Source organism: Embiotoca jacksoni, unplaced genomic scaffold (genome assembly GCF_022577435.1).
Source record: "Embiotoca jacksoni isolate LCO1_2020_lvr unplaced genomic scaffold, fEmbJac1.0.p SCAF_8, whole genome shotgun sequence".
Taxonomy (NCBI): Eukaryota; Metazoa; Chordata; class Actinopteri; family Embiotocidae; genus Embiotoca; species Embiotoca jacksoni.
Genome location: NW_027185436.1, coordinates 12,355,486 through 12,375,580, shown reverse-complemented (window position 1 = coordinate 12,375,580; position 20,095 = coordinate 12,355,486). Strand labels below are relative to the sequence as shown.

At 40.5% G+C, this 20,095-nt stretch overlaps 1 protein-coding gene across 1 annotated transcript in view; it reads left to right on the top strand.

The window, feature by feature from the left end:
- The window catches only part of osbp2b (oxysterol binding protein 2b), a 51,741-nt gene that overhangs the window by 26,536 nt on the left and 5,110 nt on the right, over positions 1-20,095 (top strand). The window contains 11 exon segments of the mRNA XM_069138994.1: positions 7,685-7,935; positions 11,468-11,666; positions 12,931-13,051; positions 13,486-13,552; positions 14,033-14,185; positions 14,279-14,524; positions 14,709-14,829; positions 15,548-15,651; positions 17,310-17,405; positions 17,757-17,941; positions 18,084-18,304. Coding sequence (XP_068995095.1) covers positions 7,685-7,935; positions 11,468-11,666; positions 12,931-13,051; positions 13,486-13,552; positions 14,033-14,185; positions 14,279-14,524; positions 14,709-14,829; positions 15,548-15,651; positions 17,310-17,405; positions 17,757-17,941; positions 18,084-18,304 — 1,764 coding nt within the window.

Genomic DNA, 20,095 nt, shown 5'->3' with positions numbered 1-20,095 from the left:
TGTCAAAATACACCTGATACACAGTAATGTTCTGTCAGAGGCATTCATATTTCTATCTTCATTTTTTTATATACCAGCCCCTCTTTACATCGACCAGCTGTCAACAGCCCTACTCCTCTTCTCACAGCCTGAGCAGCTGCTTGTATGCATGTAAATGAGAAACTTATGTATGTGCTTGTACCTGTTGCCTACATGGGTTTTAATTCAGCTCATTGCGATGTTGTAAATATATTGTACGTCAGGCATCAAAGAGATCGCGACAGACTGCTTCAGATAGTAAACACAGACGTTTCTCTGTAAAGAAGCAACTTTTACTGCTGCATTAATATCCTGAAATCCTCACCTCACTTGTGACCAGACTTGTGTAGATGAACTCAGTTAGTATTTAGAGGTTTTTGGATAATTAATGACCTCAACCTTCAGACTATCGGAATTACGCAGTAAGCCTGAGCCATTTTATTCTCACAGATTTGATGCACCAGCCGGGAATTTAGATTTTTTTTTTTACTCAGCATAACAGAATACAAATCTGCAGTGTCATAGTCAGCAGACTGATTGTTTTCTTTTTTGTCCATCCATTGTAAAAAGTTACTGAATTAAAACTCAATGCTCTGTCACTGCAGTTTACTGTTAATCTTCTCTTTTGTTTGCTGCTCTCTGAGTGTTCGATTGGACGCACTGCCAGAGCTGTACTGCAGAGCTTCGGGGACAGTGATTGGTTGCACTGCACAGTTTCTCATTTGCTTGTGGAGAGCTGAGCGTTGTGTTACTGGGTTTAACCTGCTGTCTCCTCGGTTTGTCTCCCTGTGATGTATCTCAGAGGAGGTATGCAGCCAGTTAGCAATTACTGGCCAGGATTACAGTGCCATCCCCTGGGACGCATCCCCGTTATTCCTCCAACTTGCTCTCTGTTCTGTTTCTGATATACTTCTCACTCCCTTATTTTCTCTTGCACACTCTATCAAAATTAGGAGCTGTAAAACAGTCATTCCCTTCTCTTCTGTGCATGCGGGAACAACAGTGGCCTTAATATTGCCTGTGCATTAGAGCTGGATAATTGAAATCTATATCATTGAAATGATAATTGAAATCATTGATCATTGAAATAAAATATTGATAAAAAGTTCACAATATCTTTTATATATGCAAAAGAAAAAACCTAGACCTTCAAACAGTTTTTAAAAAATTATTAAAGTGGGTCATCGCTTGTCTTTTTACTGCAATCAAACATTTGTACATTTTGTTAAAGCCGGAGAAATACCTAAATGAATACATTATTAGTTACTGTAACATTACTAAATACTGTACATATGTAGTACCATCAAATTATGTATCTGCAGGACCACCTCTCCTTCCCAACTCAGTTTTATATGAATATAATTTTACTTTCAATCATTTAAAATCACTGGAAATGTCCAAAGACCTCAGACAACAATTATAGTACTTGTTTTTTCCTCTGGCAATAAGTCACAGTCTTCAAAGTGAGACATGGCTTTCAGTCCCTCTCTCAACGTTCCTATAGTTCCTATATTGTATATTCTTCCTCTAGTGTGTAATTATTCTCCTGACTTGCAAAAGTCCTTAAGCTAGTGACAAATATTTGCTTCATAGTTCACACAGAATATACAAGGTTTGGTTTGTAGAGGAACTTATACCAATGATATAGTTTATATATCCCAGTGGTTTCTTCCAGAGTTTCTACAGCTTTGGACATTCCAATAAACAATGATAAAAATAACCCTTTTTTCACGGCTATCTGAAACATTTAAGCTATTGCACTGCAATAGTTCAGTTTTAAATTAATTGACAATGTCCGGGCCTCAAAGTACGTCGTGTCCCAAAGTTTTGTCACATACAGCTGACTAAATATCAGAAAATTTCCCACCATGGAAATACTGTACAGCTTTTTTCACCATACCTTTATGTAACCGTAGTTGAAATTCCTCACGAGAAGTGAAAAAGATTTAGTGATGAAATAGAATTTCAAGGACAATATACACTCACCGCTAAGGTAGTTTTATTTTTTCAACAAATAACAAAGAGTCAAATTATAGAACGAATTTTGTAAACCATAATAAACTCAACTCAACTCAGCTTTATTTTTATAACACCTTTCATACAAGCATGTAGCCAAAAGTGCTTTATGTTAGAACAGCACTCAAAAATAAAACCAAAATAAACAAAACAACAACTAAAAGGTGAAGATTAAAGAAAATGCAGAACTTAAAATTACAACAATACAACAACGCTTTAAAAATCAATAAATAAAATAAAATTAACACCAAGGGGAAAAGGGTACATTATAGACGTAACTGCCTTGTGGGTGGCCAAGCTGCTGGCTTCATTATTTACTCCACAGTTTTCAGCTTTGTGCTGATTATGACTTGTAAAAAGATGTAGAACTGTAATGAACATTACAGATAGAAATAAGCTCTGTACTAGCAAAAATACAGGTCACTAGTGTCCCCTCTAATGAGGCCTTGCAGTATGTTTAAATACCATCTTAAATCCAGAGGGGTAGTACATTTCTCCTGTGCTCGTCTTTCTGCCACAGGGTGACTTTTTGTCAGCCGGCGGCCTGTCTCCGCCGATCTGACGGCCCGTCCTCAGGGACGAGCCGAGAGATGAGCTCTGACAGCGAGATAGCAGACTACTGCTCAGCCAATTACATCCTCCCACCGCCTACTCTCCTGCTTTCTCCCTTTTTCTCCTCACTCAACACTTTTGTGCTCAACACTGAGATGGACAATAGGGAAGGAGTAAAGGACGGAGAAGCTATGTACATGTCGAGGCGCGAGATAGATGTGGGTTTATGTGCTGAAATATTGGGATTTGATGAGCTGTGATCTACAAGCTTGTGTCTCAGCTCGCACAAGACACAGATATTTCCTTAAATTCTGTCATCTGAGAAGGAGGGTGCAGTGGTAGAAACGGGAAACACACTTTCATTTGCATGAATGCAGGGTATTATTCGAGGTGGTATGTTGCAAGGGGAAGGAGGGTGGTAGACCGCCCTTGAGGAATGACCGGCGTGCTGATGGGCTCCTGGTCTTGCCTCATGTCATCGACTTGGCTACAGGAACCCATCCATCTTCATCTGCATCTTGCCGAGAGGGAAGGTATTGGAGATGCGAGTGGGCGGGCTAGACGAGGACACTGATGGACAAACAGCATGGATAGAGGCTGTATTGACACAGGTGTAGTGTTAAACTAAATATTCACTTCCTCCTCCAGGCCTGAGCGAACAAGAATATGTTTGAGCATCTTAAATGCTTTTCATCTGCAGTATTCAAACTTGTCTGGGACTGCTTGGCATTTTGTTGATTATATATGGATCGGACTCAGCGAACTGAAAGGACTTTGCAGAAAGGGCATTTCTGACATACTTATACGTAGAAAGCTTTGTGTTCTGGCTCCTCCTCTGAGGTGCAGGCCTGTTACCACCGTGAAGCCGACAGCCAAAATCTTGTGCCTCACAGTTTGCTTCGGTACGGTTTTGGAGATAGATTTAGTTTTTCCGGGCGATGAGCCGCAAGCAAAGTCTCTTCTAAACAAAAGTGCCTTGGTACATGTGACAGTTTATTTTTAAGTGGCATCACTGTGAGCCGCTGAACTCATTGGCAGAATGAGGGTGAAGAATATGAGCAAGGCTTCACTGCAGTTCTGGAAATGTCTTTGCTTAACCATGTTCTACTTTAGCCAGACCCCGCTATGTAATTTCACACTCTCGAAGGTGGACGTGATGCAGAGCATTAGGGGTGAGTTTTAGTTTTATCTTATGTTGCTGTTTTATTTCATTAAGAGGGTCAGCCTCCCGTGTTTCTTTTTCTGCTCCTTACTGACATACAACTTACAAAATAAACTTGAGGCCTATAGATGCATCATGCCCTGATTTGAACAAAGTCCCATTAATGTTGTACTCTCTCAGCTGTTACAAATAAAATTAGTTTTTGGAAGAAGTTTGCAATAAAAAACAACTTGCTTGTCTCTGGCACTTCATATGTACTCTCATTCGGTTTTGTCCATGTTCGATACACAATTTTACAACAATGATTGCAGTAATTGGCTTGATTTGACAGGGATTAGATCAAAATGAAAAGCTGTCATAATTTTCCAAATCCAATGCTGCATGTTCAAATTTGGGTTCAAATGTATAATTCTCCTTATTCTACAAAATTAACAGAAAAACATTCAGCAGTCTTTACTTTTACTTCCCCTAGAAACAGTTTTTCATTTATGTCTGTTTGCCTTCAAACTGTGAAATAAATACTTTTTCCAAGTTCTAATGCTGAAATTAATTTTGAAAATGTTATATCCACATTTATAAAATGCTGAAAAAAATACAAAAACAACATGCTCCCCATAACTTGTCCCGTAAATGTTAAATATTCTGTATGATTCATTTAATTTTGATCTGAGTCATATACTTAAATTGATCCAATCAAATAGTTCCGGCAGGCTAATTACTGCCTGTTGGGAGGAAGTTCAAAACTACAGCAACTTGCCAGCTAATTGATCTGTTTAAATCTATTCTGCTACAGTCACGCTTTATCAATACCACGCTGATCTCATTATGCTGTCCGACTCTCTCTGAATTTTGTCTTTGGCTTTTCTCATCTCACCTCTTTCACTGTCTCCTGCTTCCGTCGGCACTGCAGCCTCTCGACACACACCCCAGTCAATTTTCCGACCTTACGTCGTCAGCTTTTTCATCCTCTTTACCTGCGTTTTCTCTGCAGTGACCTTATTGAATGTCTGTGGAATTTGATTCTCTATTTCTGACTGGTAATGGGTAGAAGCTAGAGTCATTTTCAAATCCAGGTTTCCTCTGAGTTTTGTTGTTGCTGCAGGGCTGCTGGACTGACCTTTGGCTGGACTGTTTAGTTTTTGTCTCTCTTGTCTAATGACCAGACAGTTACGTCTCTCTGAAAGCCTATTCAACATGTTTCCACTCTACCTCAGGGACTATAGCTCAGTGGTCTGTGTGTGTGCCTAAACTTTGGTTACCTTTGGGTGAAAATGGACGCCCAGGAATGCAAACATGGTGAGAGATTTGTTTTCTTCCTTTGTGTTTTTCCCCTTTTTCTCAGTGGCACAGGAGACTTGTTGTGCTGTGCATTAGCATCACTGCTATATTGTCATGGCTAATGTTATTACCCAGTTTTAGCTTGCATGATATGTATTAACTTTGGCATATAGGCAGTGCTGATGACACTGCACTTTACCGTAAAAAAAAAAAAAAATACCACCAATTGATGTTGTGTATGCATGAAAGTGAAGTGATATGTCGTCTAATAAGGAACAACAAATCCCAGAGATGCCAAAGATTTGTTTTAAAGCACGCTTTGCTAGTAGCTCAGTGAGGCTGCAGTTCAGCACCGGGGTGCTTTCAGCTAAATGCTAACATGCTAATGTTTAGCTGGTATAATGTGAATATGATGTTTATGTATCATGCCAGCATTTACCAATTATGACTAAACACAAAGTGCAGCCGAGTTTTTGCAGGTATAAATCAAACCTCTGAACAAATTCATATTTTGACTTTTAAAACCTTAAAAAAAATAACTATTGCAATTCATCCTGAGAAGGGCATGAACATCTGAACACACTTTTTGTGGCAAGTCTTCCAACAACTGTGTTGATATTTCACTAAAAAACACGAGCGTCAATCTCATGCTAGCACTGGATAACAAGTCCGGCGATGAGGAAAAAGGCATTTTGAGAGAGCCATGAATATCTGTAAAGGTTTTCATGACAATCTATCCAGTAGTTGTTGAGACATTTTTTAAGTTGATTCCTAGTTAATTGTTTGACTTATGAAATGATCCAAAATTGAACTGCAATATTTATAATGGTTTTGGCCTCAAAATTGAGTGTCGGCCTCGACCTTTGAGGCTGTCGTCGTTATTTAGAATAGTCACTTATACTAAAAAGCCTGAGTCGCAAAATGTTTCCTGTAGGATTTAAAAAGTTACAGGAGGTTGTGATTATTACATGTGAAACTATTTTGGAAACATTGGAATTGAAGCATTTTTTTTTTTTTTTTATTCGCACAATCATCTGGATTGGTCCAACATGAATGTGTCTGTGTGGCTTGTTTCTCAGAGGAGAGAGTTCCCAGTCAAATATGAACTGATATTGATGTAGACCTGAGACTGCTAGGCTGCTACCATCCTCCAGGAGGAGGCCCATGTTAATGTTATACTTGCATGGTGTAAATAGGCTTGACAGAGGTGATAGTCTTTTTCACTGCGAGGTCACAGCCAGCTGCCATGTTCTGAGGAGAAAGTGTTGCTGTAGTCTTGCCTCTCACCAAGACTGTGACAGTCCCTCCTATCAGCTCCATAACAGACCTTTTCAATGTTACAAAGCATACTTTGCATGCTGGGGTGCCTTCTGCTTAATGTGTCAAGCACTTTGTAGACATGAGAGCGTTAGAGAGTCAGCGGGGGGGGGGGGGGGGGGGGGGGGGGATTGCCGGGTAACTTTCTCTCCACTCTCAAACTTTTAACCTCGCCTTTTACAGCAGTATATTTTCCATGTTGAAATAAACAGTCTCCTCATTCTCATTTTCAGTCTGTTTTCATTCTGTTTCTCCATTTCCTACTGCTTGTTAGCTTTTAGCATGCTACGATATACCAGAATTGATGCTGGTCCTTTTGATTTATCCCCAACATATGGGCTTGTTTTGTTTTGTATGCCACCCTCCACTCTTTCCACTTGTTTCCTGTATGCCTCTTTTTCATCCGCTTAAGTTCATAATGGAGTTTATTATTCTCTTTTTGTCTATACCTCCTATTCTTTTCTGTAGATATGTTGTTCTGCTCTCTTTTTGGATTTGTTGCTTTTAAGATATCAGTAGGCTGTTTATGGACCCAGGTCTTACCACTGGTATATTTCTGTCTTTCTGTGTGTGTGTGTGTGTGTGTGTGTGTGTGTGTGTGTGTGTGTGTGTGTGTGTGTGTGTGTGTGTGTGTGTGTGTGTGTGTGTTGTGTGCGTGCGTGCGTGTGTGTAATGTAGAGCTGACACTGCAACACTGTTCTCGTATGTTCTGTTTAACCTTGAGTAACCTCTCTTTAGGAATATCATAGGGACAGGCAGCTGCTGCAGCAATGGCTCATAGGTATGGGCGAGCTGTCCATATTTTATGTTTGATAACCTTCCAAGGATTTCTGCCATTACAGGAGTCATATTTAATGTGTCAAGAAAACATCTGTAAAATTAGACGAGCAGCTGTCCAATTAACACAAATTATATGATTGGAACAAATAAATATTAAATGATTCATCTTTTCATCATTTAATCAATGTTTATGTTTAATCTTTAATGAACAACATGCTATTAAGACAAAAGAATGTAAAACTGAGCTGTGGCATTGTGACTTCCTACATCTTCACCAATTAAGGCCACAGTTGTCTTCTTTCTTTAAGTGTCTGTATTAAGTTATGTGGGAGATTTGCTGCTGGAGATCAGTGAGCAATAAAGAAATCAGATATGTGTTTTCAATGGTGCAAATCAAGTTAAAGCATAGCTAATGGGAAGTATCACTTTAAAAAAAAAAAAGAAGGGTATGCACATATTTATTTTTGTAAATATGTTGTAGGAAATTTCCCAAGAATATCATTAAATGCATAATTTGTCTTCATTCATTTTTTTTTGTGACCTCTAACTTCCTCCTTCCAGATGACTCAGGGGACGAGGAGCCCACATCCCAGTCGGACCGCAGCGAGATTCAGGGCACCCTGAAGATCCTCGTCAGCAAGCTCGATGACCTCAGCACATGTAATGACTTGATCGCCAAGCACGGGGCGGCGCTGCAGCGTTCCCTGAGTGAACTCGAAGGCCTGAAAGTTCCTGTGGAAGGAGGAGAGAAGATCAAGGCAGTCAACGAGCGAGCAACCCTCTTCCGCATCACTTCCAATGCTATGATCAATGTAAGTAGCTGGGACAGACCCCACAGCAAGATGCAGCAGCAGTGAGCAGCGAGTGATCTGTGTGCGGCATGCTTTGGCATGATCAATGTGACAGGAATGACAGTCGTTTGTAATGTCCTGGTTAGCGAGTGTTGAGAGATGAGATCACTTCTCACTGTGGCATGTTTAATAAGAGCCACTCGGCTGCAGGCCTGGAGACCGCAGGTTTAGACATGCAGTTTTACACCCCACCAGGTCCTATTAAACCTACTCTAACATTGTAGTCTGTAATTGCCGAGGTGATGGGGATTCTTGTGCATGCAGCTTAGTAAAGTTCAAAAAAACTTCCTGTGGTTAAGAATTACCATCATCTCTGCTGTTGTTCAACTAAGACAAGTCAAATTAATATCACCGTGAATACGAATTAACAAATTTTAAGCTCTGTCCTTAGATTTTTAATTTAAATAAAGCAAAACTTACCAAATTAAACCTTTAACTTTTGATTTTAACCTTTAACTTCCTTTAACCTCTTTTAGAGGCTAAAATCTTCTTTAGAATAACATATTGCACATTTTTCACCTTGTCAGCCTTATTAAACAAAACAAACAACAAACATGTTCAGGTATTCAGTTACTAGCAAATATTGGGTCTACCATCAGACTAAGAAGTGCTCTCGTGTAGCTGGTCCTGTTCCACTTTCCTCATTGGTAAATACCCTGGGCTTTGCAGTGTGGTCAGGGAGGGTTGAGGTCCTGGAGCAGTGACACAAGATATGACGGTGGGTGGGGGTGACAGGAATAGCCCCTGCCCCCCCTCTCCTACACCTCGACCCTCCCTGCTTGGTGAGGAATGTCAAAGCCTTCTGGACAACAGTTGGAAAGACAGACCTGCTCTGACTAAATCAGACAATCATACAAGGTGTGCCTTGCTCCCGGCTTCTCTCAGTGGCTTTGATCTTGGGGTCAGTGATTGTTAATTTTGGCTACAATGCATGTCGGACAAATACTTTGCCGCTTCTTTGTTTTATGCTGTCTGTGGTTGTTGTAGGTAAAAATAATTCTGTCAGACTTAGTTGGATTTAGGCTGCAATTATGACCCCCATTTTTTTTTAAATTCAGGTTGTATGAGATTATTACTCTTAATATGAGTATGTGTTAATACAGCTTGTTAGGTGACTTGAATCATAGTTTTATAATAAGAAAAAAAGGGTGCACTGAAATTGTTGCCATTGCTCAAAATGATGAACACCTTATCATCCTTTCTTTTATTAATTGGTATAGGAAAATGAAACTTACTGGACTAGCAAGACCCTCTTAGATTGCTTAGCTCATTAAAATGACATTTGGTTTGCCAAGAATGTGCTTCTAATGAGGAAGTAATACTGCCGCAAACGCCATGTAGTATTTTTTTGGTCTTGTAAATGGCTCTTTTCAAGTGCAGAGCAGAGCAGGAGATATGATTTTGAGTTTATGCAGCTATGGGTTCAGTCCCTGTGAAGACATGTACTTTGCCTTGAAATGTAATTGTAGTTTTCACATGCTTTATGAAGGAAATTGGGCTACACATATACAGAGGGAATATAGGAGAGGAAAGGACCATAAGGAAAAGCCACAACTGCATGCTGTCAGTGATCTGACCCCAGCCAGGGGAGAGGGTCGCTCTCCAGCTCATTCACTGCCGACATGGAGCTTAACTCAAGTTCTCTGCAGAGTTCACCAGGACTTTTAATTTGACACTGATGACTGTTAATGCCAACTCTTACTTGCATATCCACTCCTGCATGCCCATTCATGTCTTTAGCCCCTATCAACCCGACCTTCCCAACACCGGAAGTCACATGCAGTCTGTGTTTGTACTGGAGAGTCAGCATTAAAAAAAGTGGAACTGTCATACGTTTTTTTGAGTGAGCACTTGAGTTTCATGTCATGGTTGTATCTGAGGAAGTGGACCACAACGTCACACTTGTGACATTTAAAGTGAAGCTCAGACATTGATGTTTAGGCAGTTCAAGCACGACTGCATAAGGTAAGAGATTTTTTTGATTGAAGATCGGTGTTATTAGGTTTTCATTGTAAAATATTTATTGAACAAAACGTTAGTTTCTTTTTCAGGGCTACATTGTGAAGAGTGAGAATATATGATATATCATTACTACTGTATTATAATGAAAAAATATTTTATGTAGAACTTACCCCCCCCCCCCCCCCCCCCCATTCAGGAGGACAAAATAGCTAGTTTAGTTGTAGCTCTAACTAATTACTTAAATTGGTATCGTCATTCGGTATATTCTCATAAGGTGTTTTTTGAAATAAAACTAAAAATATATCAATCTTTTAATTGTATACAGTGACAACCAATAATGTCAGTGTATCAATGTAATATTGTGTGTGTGTGTGTGTGTGTGTGTGTGTGTGTGTGTGTGTGTGTGTGTGTGTGTGAGAGAGATAAGAGTTTTAGGGCTGTTTATCTTTCAACAGATGAAGGAAAGAATCAGGTTTTACTGCATCTTTGTGCCTCTTCCTGCTGCCTAAAGGTTGAACTGTACATCCGGACTGCTCTCACCAGACAGAGAACAGGGATTAGTTGAGCTGTATGAAACCTTTCTCCCTCCAGTTTTCTGCCTTGAGCCAAAACTTAATCTGAGTGGTTCTAGCAAACACTCAACAGCCCCTCTGGCTCAGGGACCAAAGAGACATTTGCTCCAAATGACCATAGAGCATATGTAATGATGTTCTGATGCAGTCTGGTGGGAATTTTAATGAGCCCCCACAAAGTGCTACAGAATTCAGTCGCAAGTTTCAAAAGGATTTATCCCTCCTGCTGACTGTTCAGTGGCCATCACGTGACATTTTCATCATGTACGTATGTAGTCAGCTGAGAGGTGCTATGTAGTTTCATTGACCTTTGAGCTTACTATAAACCAAAGCTGTCTGACATATGATGCAGAGCCAGCAAATGCTGACATGTAATATATGTGGGATCTGAAGTAACCTCTTTGTCTCAGCAGTAAAAGCAGAACCGTGACAATGATGCCCCCTCTTGACTTAAAAATAGTCTGCTATGCAATCAGAGGTTTTAACTGGAGCTCATCAGTCCCTGATATTTTTACAGTTTGCTCCGTGGTGCATTTGACACAGCAGGGAGACCCAGAATGCTTTGCAGATAGCCAATTAACATATTGATGATTTCTCAAAAAGTGGTGATAAACAGCCTTGATTACAATGAGTGACGCTAATTTCTTTATACCCTTTTCCATCCTAATGTTTCTCGTTATCTTTCATGTTGTTCCCAAATGCCGGGAAAAATTATATTGTGAAGCCTCATGGTTTTTAATGTTTTTTCAAACCGCACTGAAAATTCCTGACAAAAGTTGGGTGAAATCCAAATTTACTGTCGTATTTTAATGCAAAAATCTAATCTGTCAGTAGAAGTTAACTTTTACCTTGTCAAGAATTGTAAAGGGCATTTTTTTCAGAATACATTTTTTTTTTATTCCAGATCTGTTTCAATGCTGTCTGTGTGATGATGTACTTGTGCACATGTGTTCCCCAAGGCGTGTCGAGACTTCTTGGACCTCGCTGAGACTCACAGTAGGAGATGGCAGCGGGCGCTGCAGTATGAGCGAGAGCAACGTACCCACCTAGAGGAGACCATTGAGCAGCTAGCCAAGCAGCATAACAGCCTGGAGCGAGCGTGGAGAGAAGCACCGACGCTTGTTTCCAGCAAACCCGGTGCTCCTACCACCAACAAGGGTGAGACTGATTGTCTGTGTGTTACTTACTGTTTTGAGTCTTTGTGTGGCCCTCATTTCACCGGCTAAAAGTCATGTGTGGCCTCAGGCTCAATATTATAGATATTCCTCATGTGGAAGAAGGGAAATTTAAGTTGTGTCAGAAAGTTAGATTGGATGATACTTAAGTTAGACCTGCTAATTACCTTAACCAAGGACTGTAGGTCATGCGGTCTCTTCTGTCAGTCTGTTTACTATTGTATGTTTTCTTGTTTGCTTACCTATAACCAAAATATCCATCCAAGAAACTTGATTTTGGTGACCCAGTGATCTTTACTCTGGAGCCCCTTTTTAGTTTCAAATCTCTGACCATTGTTTTGGACATAAGGTACATCTATTATTGCATTCAACAAGAAGAAACTCATCGACTTTTAGTGACTAAAGTGACCCCACTTCACATTTAGTGCAACACTTTACTCTCCAGATAAATTACTGCACTATTCATTTGTGAAAATACAATTCAATTACCAAAACAGGAAGCAGTGCAACTTTCATAAAGCACAGCTTAAAGATACAGAGAGGAGGACACCGTTGATGGATAGGCTTTCTATGTTGTTGAAGTATGAGGAAGTTATGTAACCACAGTCGGGTCAAACTTTGGCTATTCTTTATACGATTTTGTCATTTATGTCATTACCTACAAACAATGGCTGAGAGATGAGTGTTTTGTCCTTTTAAAAAGCGGTGAAAAAAACATTTCATAATCCTGTTGAGTGTCCCTGGTGGGGGATGCAGACAAGGCTATTGTTTTGTCTTAATGTACTTTCTATTTGGAGGGTAGAGTTATTCAATTGCTTACTGCAAATGCAAGTCTTTATTAAATATACATAAAGAGTGGTGAGGACCATTAGTGAGTACCAATCATTATTTTCTCCTCCTTTAAAAAATATATATAAAAAGAATCAGTCTGCATTATGAAGCACTATGATTATGTAATAAAAGGATCTATTGAAAGCTAGTTTATGCACATGATGGATCGTTGAACATTTGGAGTATTGAATGTTGGATACTAAATGTGAGAAGCACACCCTGAGGAGCTTGCATCATTCAGACTAGTTAACCAGCAGGAACATTGCTAATTTTACTAAGCTGATTATTCCATGATTAATCGCCATGGGTATGTGATTATACGCTCCTCTCTCCTGAACTTTGTGGAATACGAAGTCAGCACCATGAGATGGTTTTGCTAGTTTTGCTTGATGTTTGTGTGTATGTCCAAACTGAAGGGAGTGAGAGGTCGCGCAAAGAAGAGGCAAGTGATGAAGATGAGGATACAGAGTACTTTGATGCCATGGAGGATTCCCCTGCATTCATCACAGTGACTGCCAGTGAGAACACACAGCACAGGTCAGTCTCACACAGTGATCCATGCTCTTTATTAAATGTTTTTTTATTTATTGACAGTTGAACAAGGCTCATGGTGTGACACAAATTAAAGAATGACTTGTCCCTTACTCCTGAGTTTTGTCAGATGTGTTAACTCTGTGTTATATAAATAAAAATAACATAACTCTCACACGTCTGCTTTCCTGCAGCCAAAAAACACAATCTTTGTTTTTGTCTCTTGCTACATTTACCTCAGCTCCAGTAGCACCATTAAGACTGATGAAAACCATTACACAGCATTCATCTGAAATACCCAGCAATCTCTTTCCTTCCTTGTGTGTGTTGTGTTTGTATCACATGTGGATGTAAAAGAGACACAAGACAGTGAGTGGCATTTAGTCTATGATTGTGTGTGTCTAGTGCTCATTGTAGAAAATACTTTCATCCTATTCCAGGCGATCTCAGAGTAATTTGAGCGGAGCGAGTGGAGGCCAGCCCAGTGACTGGAACCAGGACGACCATGTACGTCCCATCTTCCTAACAAGTCTGACTGATACATTTGTGAACACTGCTGATTTTAGTAACCTCCGATATAGATTCATTTGTGCCACTGCAAAGCTCACATCTCACTGATATAGTTATGTAATGTCTTCACTCGCTGTTCTCACTGGCTTTCTTCCCTGTCCTGCATTCATCCCGTACTCACAGACAGATATGTTCACATCCTTCGTATGTGTTTCCTGCAGTGTCATTGTCACTCCTGTAGTGCCAATAAAATATAGTTGCATCATTCCACTAAATCATAATTACCAGTCAAACATCTGTTCTTCTTCCTCCTCAACTCTCCCCTGCTTCTTCTTCTATCTCTTACACATTTGTGTCTTCTCTCCTCTCCTCCTGTCTTTCACTTGCTCTGTCACTGTCTGGTGATATGCTGCCAGGCTGTCCATGCAGTATTTTCTCAAACTTGTATATCCACCATTTCTCCCCACGTGATCCCAGATGTCTCCAAGCTGTAATGATGTGTCTGGAAAGGAGCTGCTACCCCGCAGACAGAGGCGGACTCATATCCCAGACAAGCCCAATTACTCCCTCAATTTGTGGAGCATTATGAAGAACTGCATCGGCAAGGAGCTCTCTAAAATCCCCATGCCTGTAAGTGTACAAGGCATGGTCCTTCCTCTTGCTGACAGGTTAACATAAATCTGCATGAATCTCGTGAGTCTCACTCCTTTATCTTCCATTCAGGTAAACTTCAATGAGCCTTTGTCGATGCTGCAACGTCTCACAGAGGACTTGGAGTATCACGAGCTTCTCGACAAGGCAGCACGCTGCGAGTCCTCCCTGGAGCAGATGTGCCTGGTCGCTGCCTTCTCCGTCTCCTCCTACTCCACCACAGTGCACAGGACAGCCAAACCCTTCAACCCCCTCTTGGGCGAGACCTACGAGCTCGATCGCCTGGAGGAGTTTGGCTACCGCTCGCTGTGTGAGCAGGTAACAGCATAGCCACTGGGAGATTTTGTTTACAAAACTCCCTGAAGTGCTCGCATGTATTTGACACACAAACTGAGGTACACAAGCTCAGACTGCATTCTACAAACATGTCAATAAGTGTTGTCAGATTATCTGAACACATTCCTGTATTGTACTTAACCTTTGTGTCGATATGTCCTCTCAGGTGAGCCATCATCCCCCTGCAGCTGCACATCATGTGATTTCCCAAAGAGGCTGGACCTTACGGCAGGAAATCACCATCGCCAGCAAGTTCCGTGGCAAATACCTCTCCATAATGCCTCTGGGTAAGACATTTCACATTCAGCTGGGAAGTTAACAAACTGTTTATAATTTATAATTTTATTTATTTTAATGTGTAAATAAAAGCTCCATCATGCAGACTGCACTAGAGTTTAGTCAATGCAGACTCCCCAACCCACTTAAGGGGAATAGACCACTGATCTGCCTGCTATACAATCTGAAACCGGAGGAAAAGGTGCAAGAATGAATTAGGAAGGTTTTATGACCCCTTTGACACATACATAAATATGCGTATAAGGGGAGCTCTATATTGCACCAGAAGAACAAAGAGCAGCAGTGTGCTGGCGCAGATAAATGAGAGATTTGATTCTGATGCAGGTCTAGCCAAAGGATGCAGGGGTACAGTATTTATCTGACTTCTCTCACTTCCTGTTATACGCCTGCTGTGAGGTGCCATGTAATATAAATAAACTCTTTGGTGGAAAGCGTTTATTGTGAAGAAATACATGTTATAAATCTCCTGGCGTTAGGTCAGATTGGAAGTAGGTGGAAATGTATTGCCTGTGCACAAGGCATTAATGTGTTTGATGACACAACACCTTTTTAATTTGCTGCAGGTTGAATTGATCATGTTCACAAACAGATTTAAAATCACAAACCCGACCCATAAACGCATTGTTTTCAGGTCTACAACTGCAGATTGTCAACAAAGCAGATGTGATATTTCGTTTCTCTTATAGTCTTTTGTCTCTGTGTCCCCAGGTGCCATTCACCTTCAGTTCCACTCCAGCGGGAACCACTATGTGTGGAGAAAGGTCACCTCCACAGTACACAACATAATTGTGGGCAAGCTGTGGATTGACCAGGTCTGTTTATGTGTAGTTCTCACTGGTACCCATTCATCCACAGCTCCAAACCCACTAGCCTGCCTTAATACCCCAGACTTTCTAGAGCAGCGTGTAGACATGTTTTGTTCCCATGTTGCAGAAGGGAGTGTAACAGACCAACAGAGTCGAGTGCTGAGAAGAAGGGAATCGGTGCAAAGCCTTACAGCACATGAATAAGGAGCTTCACGATCTCTGGGGATTTATCTTCAGCTTTGATCTCTAATAACACCCTAAAATAACAGCCTCTTCTTTCTCTGAGATGGCCCAGTTATATATGGGGAGGAGGTGGGAGGGGCTGGCTTCACATGTGTATATCTGTCTGTCTCTGTGGGATTGTGTCCGTTTAGAAGTGTAATTCTTGTTTTTCCCCCTCCCACCGCCACCTTTTTTCTTTGTCCTTTTCCTGTTCCCGCTCATAAGGAAGTGTGTCATATCAATCTGTCTGTCAGTGTGTGTTTGTGTTAGCATGTATGTGACTGAATAATTAAACCAAAGCAATATAATAATAATTATAAATTATAATAATAGTAATATTGAATAGTATTTACAAATATCCTAAATTTACTGGATATTTATGGAATTTCTTCGTTAAAGGTTCCCTGCAAAGTTTTATGTACGTTCAGCTGTAGCACTAAAACAAAATGTGTGTCAGGTTAAAGTCAAACAAAATTTTATATCTATAAAAAAAAATGACAAAAAAAAAATGCAGTTTTACTTTTTTGGAATAATATTTAGGATAAAAATTTACCCAAAAAGTATTTTATGGTTATTTTGACTTTAGGCATAAATTCCTCCCTCTGACTTCATGTTGTCGACTGAGGAAATATCTCAAAAAACTTTACAATGTATCGTTTTGCTTTATCCATTCATTATATTCTTTTCTTACTAACTCCATGCATCGCTGTGCCACTGTGCTGCCCGCCGGTGCAGAACGAGGTCAGCCAAATAACTCCATACTAAACTCCAGAAACTATTCTCCTACTGCTGGCCAATGTACCAGCAAGCACCATTGGCAATAGTACACAACTGAAGCAAGAGATGGTAATCTACATGGAACAGACATTAAATATATATTTTCTAAATAAGGTTGCCAGTAGAAATTTTGTCTTGTGACCATCCTCAAGATTTTCATTTCACAGCTGTTTGATGCTGCAAAAACAATTAAATGTGAGACTTGAAAGGTATGATACAATGCAGTGGCCAGAAAATGTTTATCGTGCCACTCTTTGTTCATATTTGACCTTTAGCTGGTCAAACACATACAAATAATACAAAGACCTGCTCATCAAAACATTGCTCTGCAGCTGCACTCGTTGTCAAAAATTCCACATGGTACCTTTAAAGCACCTCAAAACACATTGTACTTTATATACCTGCCTATACTGCAGGAAAAAGCTGATTAATGAAATAGGTTTTAAGGGCCTTAAAAATAGAACAAAGCAGGATGCACTCTGCCAAGTTTCAGTCCAAATCACCTCCTCTGACCTGTTTACCAAGTTTAGTTCAAGATTGTTTTCCTCTGCTGTAAACACACTGTGAAATAGTAAAATGATATATACTGTAAAATCATATGTTATCATTCTGTGTGTGTGTGTTTGTCTGTTTTTCTACTCCTGTTTGTGTCTGCCTTTGTGTAGTCGGGGGACATTGAGATTGTGAATCACAGGACCAAGGAGACCTGCCAGCTCAAGTTTTCTCCCTACAGTTATTTCTCCAGGGATGTTCCACGGAAGGTAAATACCTCCTTTTTTCACACTTGGCTTATGCCCGAACTCTGGCATGATGCCATATGGTGTAGAGATCATTTGTGTGATGCTGCCTCCTGCTGGACAGTACCAACAACCGTACAGCTGGTTAGTAGCATTGTTGAAACACAATGTATGGGGTTGTGTGTCAGTGAAGTACCTTTCTTTGGAGTTATAACGATTATCTAAATTTGGAGCACAACGCTGCCTGTTTTGTAGGATCTGATTTGAGATAAGCGAAAATAAATATATTGATGTTCTGAACAGTGCATTTCAGTGCTTAATGTTAGGGGAAAAGGCCGTGGTGTCTCTTTACTGATTTTGTTTCACTGGTTCCAGGTGACAGGTGTGGTGGCAGACAGTGGGGGCCAGGCTCACTACATCCTCTCTGGTACTTGGGATGATAAAATGGAGAGTGCCAAGATCATTCAGAGCAGCAGAGGGGGCAGTGGATCAGAGGGCAAACAGAAGACTGTCTATCAGACTTTGTCCCCCAAACTGTTGTGGAAGAAATACCCTCTCCCGTAAGTGCATCCCACATCCCATCAGCCTCAATTACAACAGTCAATTACAAAGTTGTTGTGTAACAGCTGCAATGTCCAATCAATATCATTGATTGTAGAATATCACAGTATAACTCCTGTAAAATTTCCCTTACTTTTTCAGGGAAAATGCGGAGAACATGTACTACTTTTCAGCACTGGCACTGACCCTCAATGAGCAGGAGGAAGCAGTGGGGGTGACCGACAGCCGCCTGAGGCCAGATCAGAGGCTGATGGAGGACGGACGATGGGATGAAGCAAACTCAGAGAAACAGAGACTAGAGGAGAAACAAAGAGCGGTGAGAAGGAGGAGGGAAGCAGAGGCCTCGGACGCTCTGGATGAAGGTAAGATATAGAGAACAGGGAGTGTGATGTCTGATTAGCTGAGTGAAAGACAGAGATGATAAAGAAGAAAGAAAAAAGGAAGGGAAAGGACATAAAGTTGCAAAGAGGGAGAAGTTATTTTATGCATCCAGGGTTCCTGCAACAATTATTTTCTGATTAGACAATGTGAGTTCTCTAAGACGAATTCTCTAAGTTAGATAATCAGAACAAAAACCAGTGAATTCGAAAATACCGGATTCTTTCATTAAAAAGCAAAGATGAAAGTCTGTGCATAAACACAAGTAGAGCGATTAACTATGCCCCTTGGAGCATTTAGGTAAATAAAAAAAACATCCAATCACTGAGCTAGAAGTTCGTTTGGCTAAAAACTAAATATTATGCTGTACCTTATAATACATTAAGCAGTATTAATCAGTTCCCTTTGGGATTCTGGGACAATTTTTAGGAGACTGCAGCAACTATAGCGCAGTGTTTTTGTTTTGTTCGCCACAGCTTTGATTTTACACATCACTATCCTATTTTCTGTAGCAGCTGAAGCTACATACCAAATGAGGCAGAAATATTTAAAACTATCAGTCTATAGTAATGTTGAGGAGCATATCCACTGATGGTACCGGCTCTACTCTTTTCGACTCTCTATGGATTTGGTTTTCCACTGCCGAAAGTACTCCCTCAACCCAGTCTTGTGCCGCACTCTGTTCCCCCGTCAGATCGTGTTTCCTTCCCATTACAATTGTGTTTTGTGTATAACGCTCCTCTCGCTGGTTCTGGTTAATGACAGGGTAAACACTCATCAACAGGGAAACAGACATTCGACACAACTGTGGGAGAAGGGCTTTAAACTGTCCATTTAGTAGACTCTTCCATGTCTTCATACAATATCATGAAAAGAAAAGTTTGTTGTGGGGAAAAACCCAGAACCACCTGACCTGGTCCTCCCCCCTTTGCAACTCTATTGCAATAAAGCTTAACATATTTACATTTATATGCATCTAAAGTATGCCTTGTTTGACATTAGAGGCCCTCTACTGGGATAAACTACCAAGACAGAACTCAAACCAAAGTATGACATAAAATACGTGATAGGTAGTAGCTGTTGAGCTATACAAATTCTTTATTTCATTATCAACAAGAGTTTAAGTGTTATTAAATGGCAAAAAGCAGGGCTTAACATAAGTTAACAGTAATCAAATAATAATCAAAGCCAGTCTGAGACCTCAGCAGGAACGTTTCATCCTGGTGGCATTCCTGTGTATGTGTTGTGTGTAGGCTAGATTGTATTCAATGTACCCATGACGTGTCTTTCTTTTCCTCCCTCTATTGATGGTCAGAGTGTGATTATGACTCTGGTGAGTGGGGGTTGCCCTGTACCCCTCTGTTGTGCATCATTGCCACATGTACACACACACGCACACACACACACGCACGCACATGCACATGCACACACACGCACACACGCACGCACACACACACGCACACACACACACACACACACACCATCCCTGTGTGTCCTCTGTGTGGTCTGCCTCTGTGTGGGAGCTGCATGATACCCCTCTCATGTCTACTTATCCAAATAATGACTCAGGAAAAAAAAAAAGGCTTTTTCCTGCATACATGTGACATTTTTATTCAGAACTGGCCTCAGTAATATGTTACATGTGATAATAGATATGACTTTAACATCTACAAGTATCCTCAGTGTGCTATGGTGAAGCCACATTAGCAAGTGATTCATTTGCACTTCAATTCTCTTTTTGGGCATTTTTCTGGTGCACTTTGATTTAAGCTTTG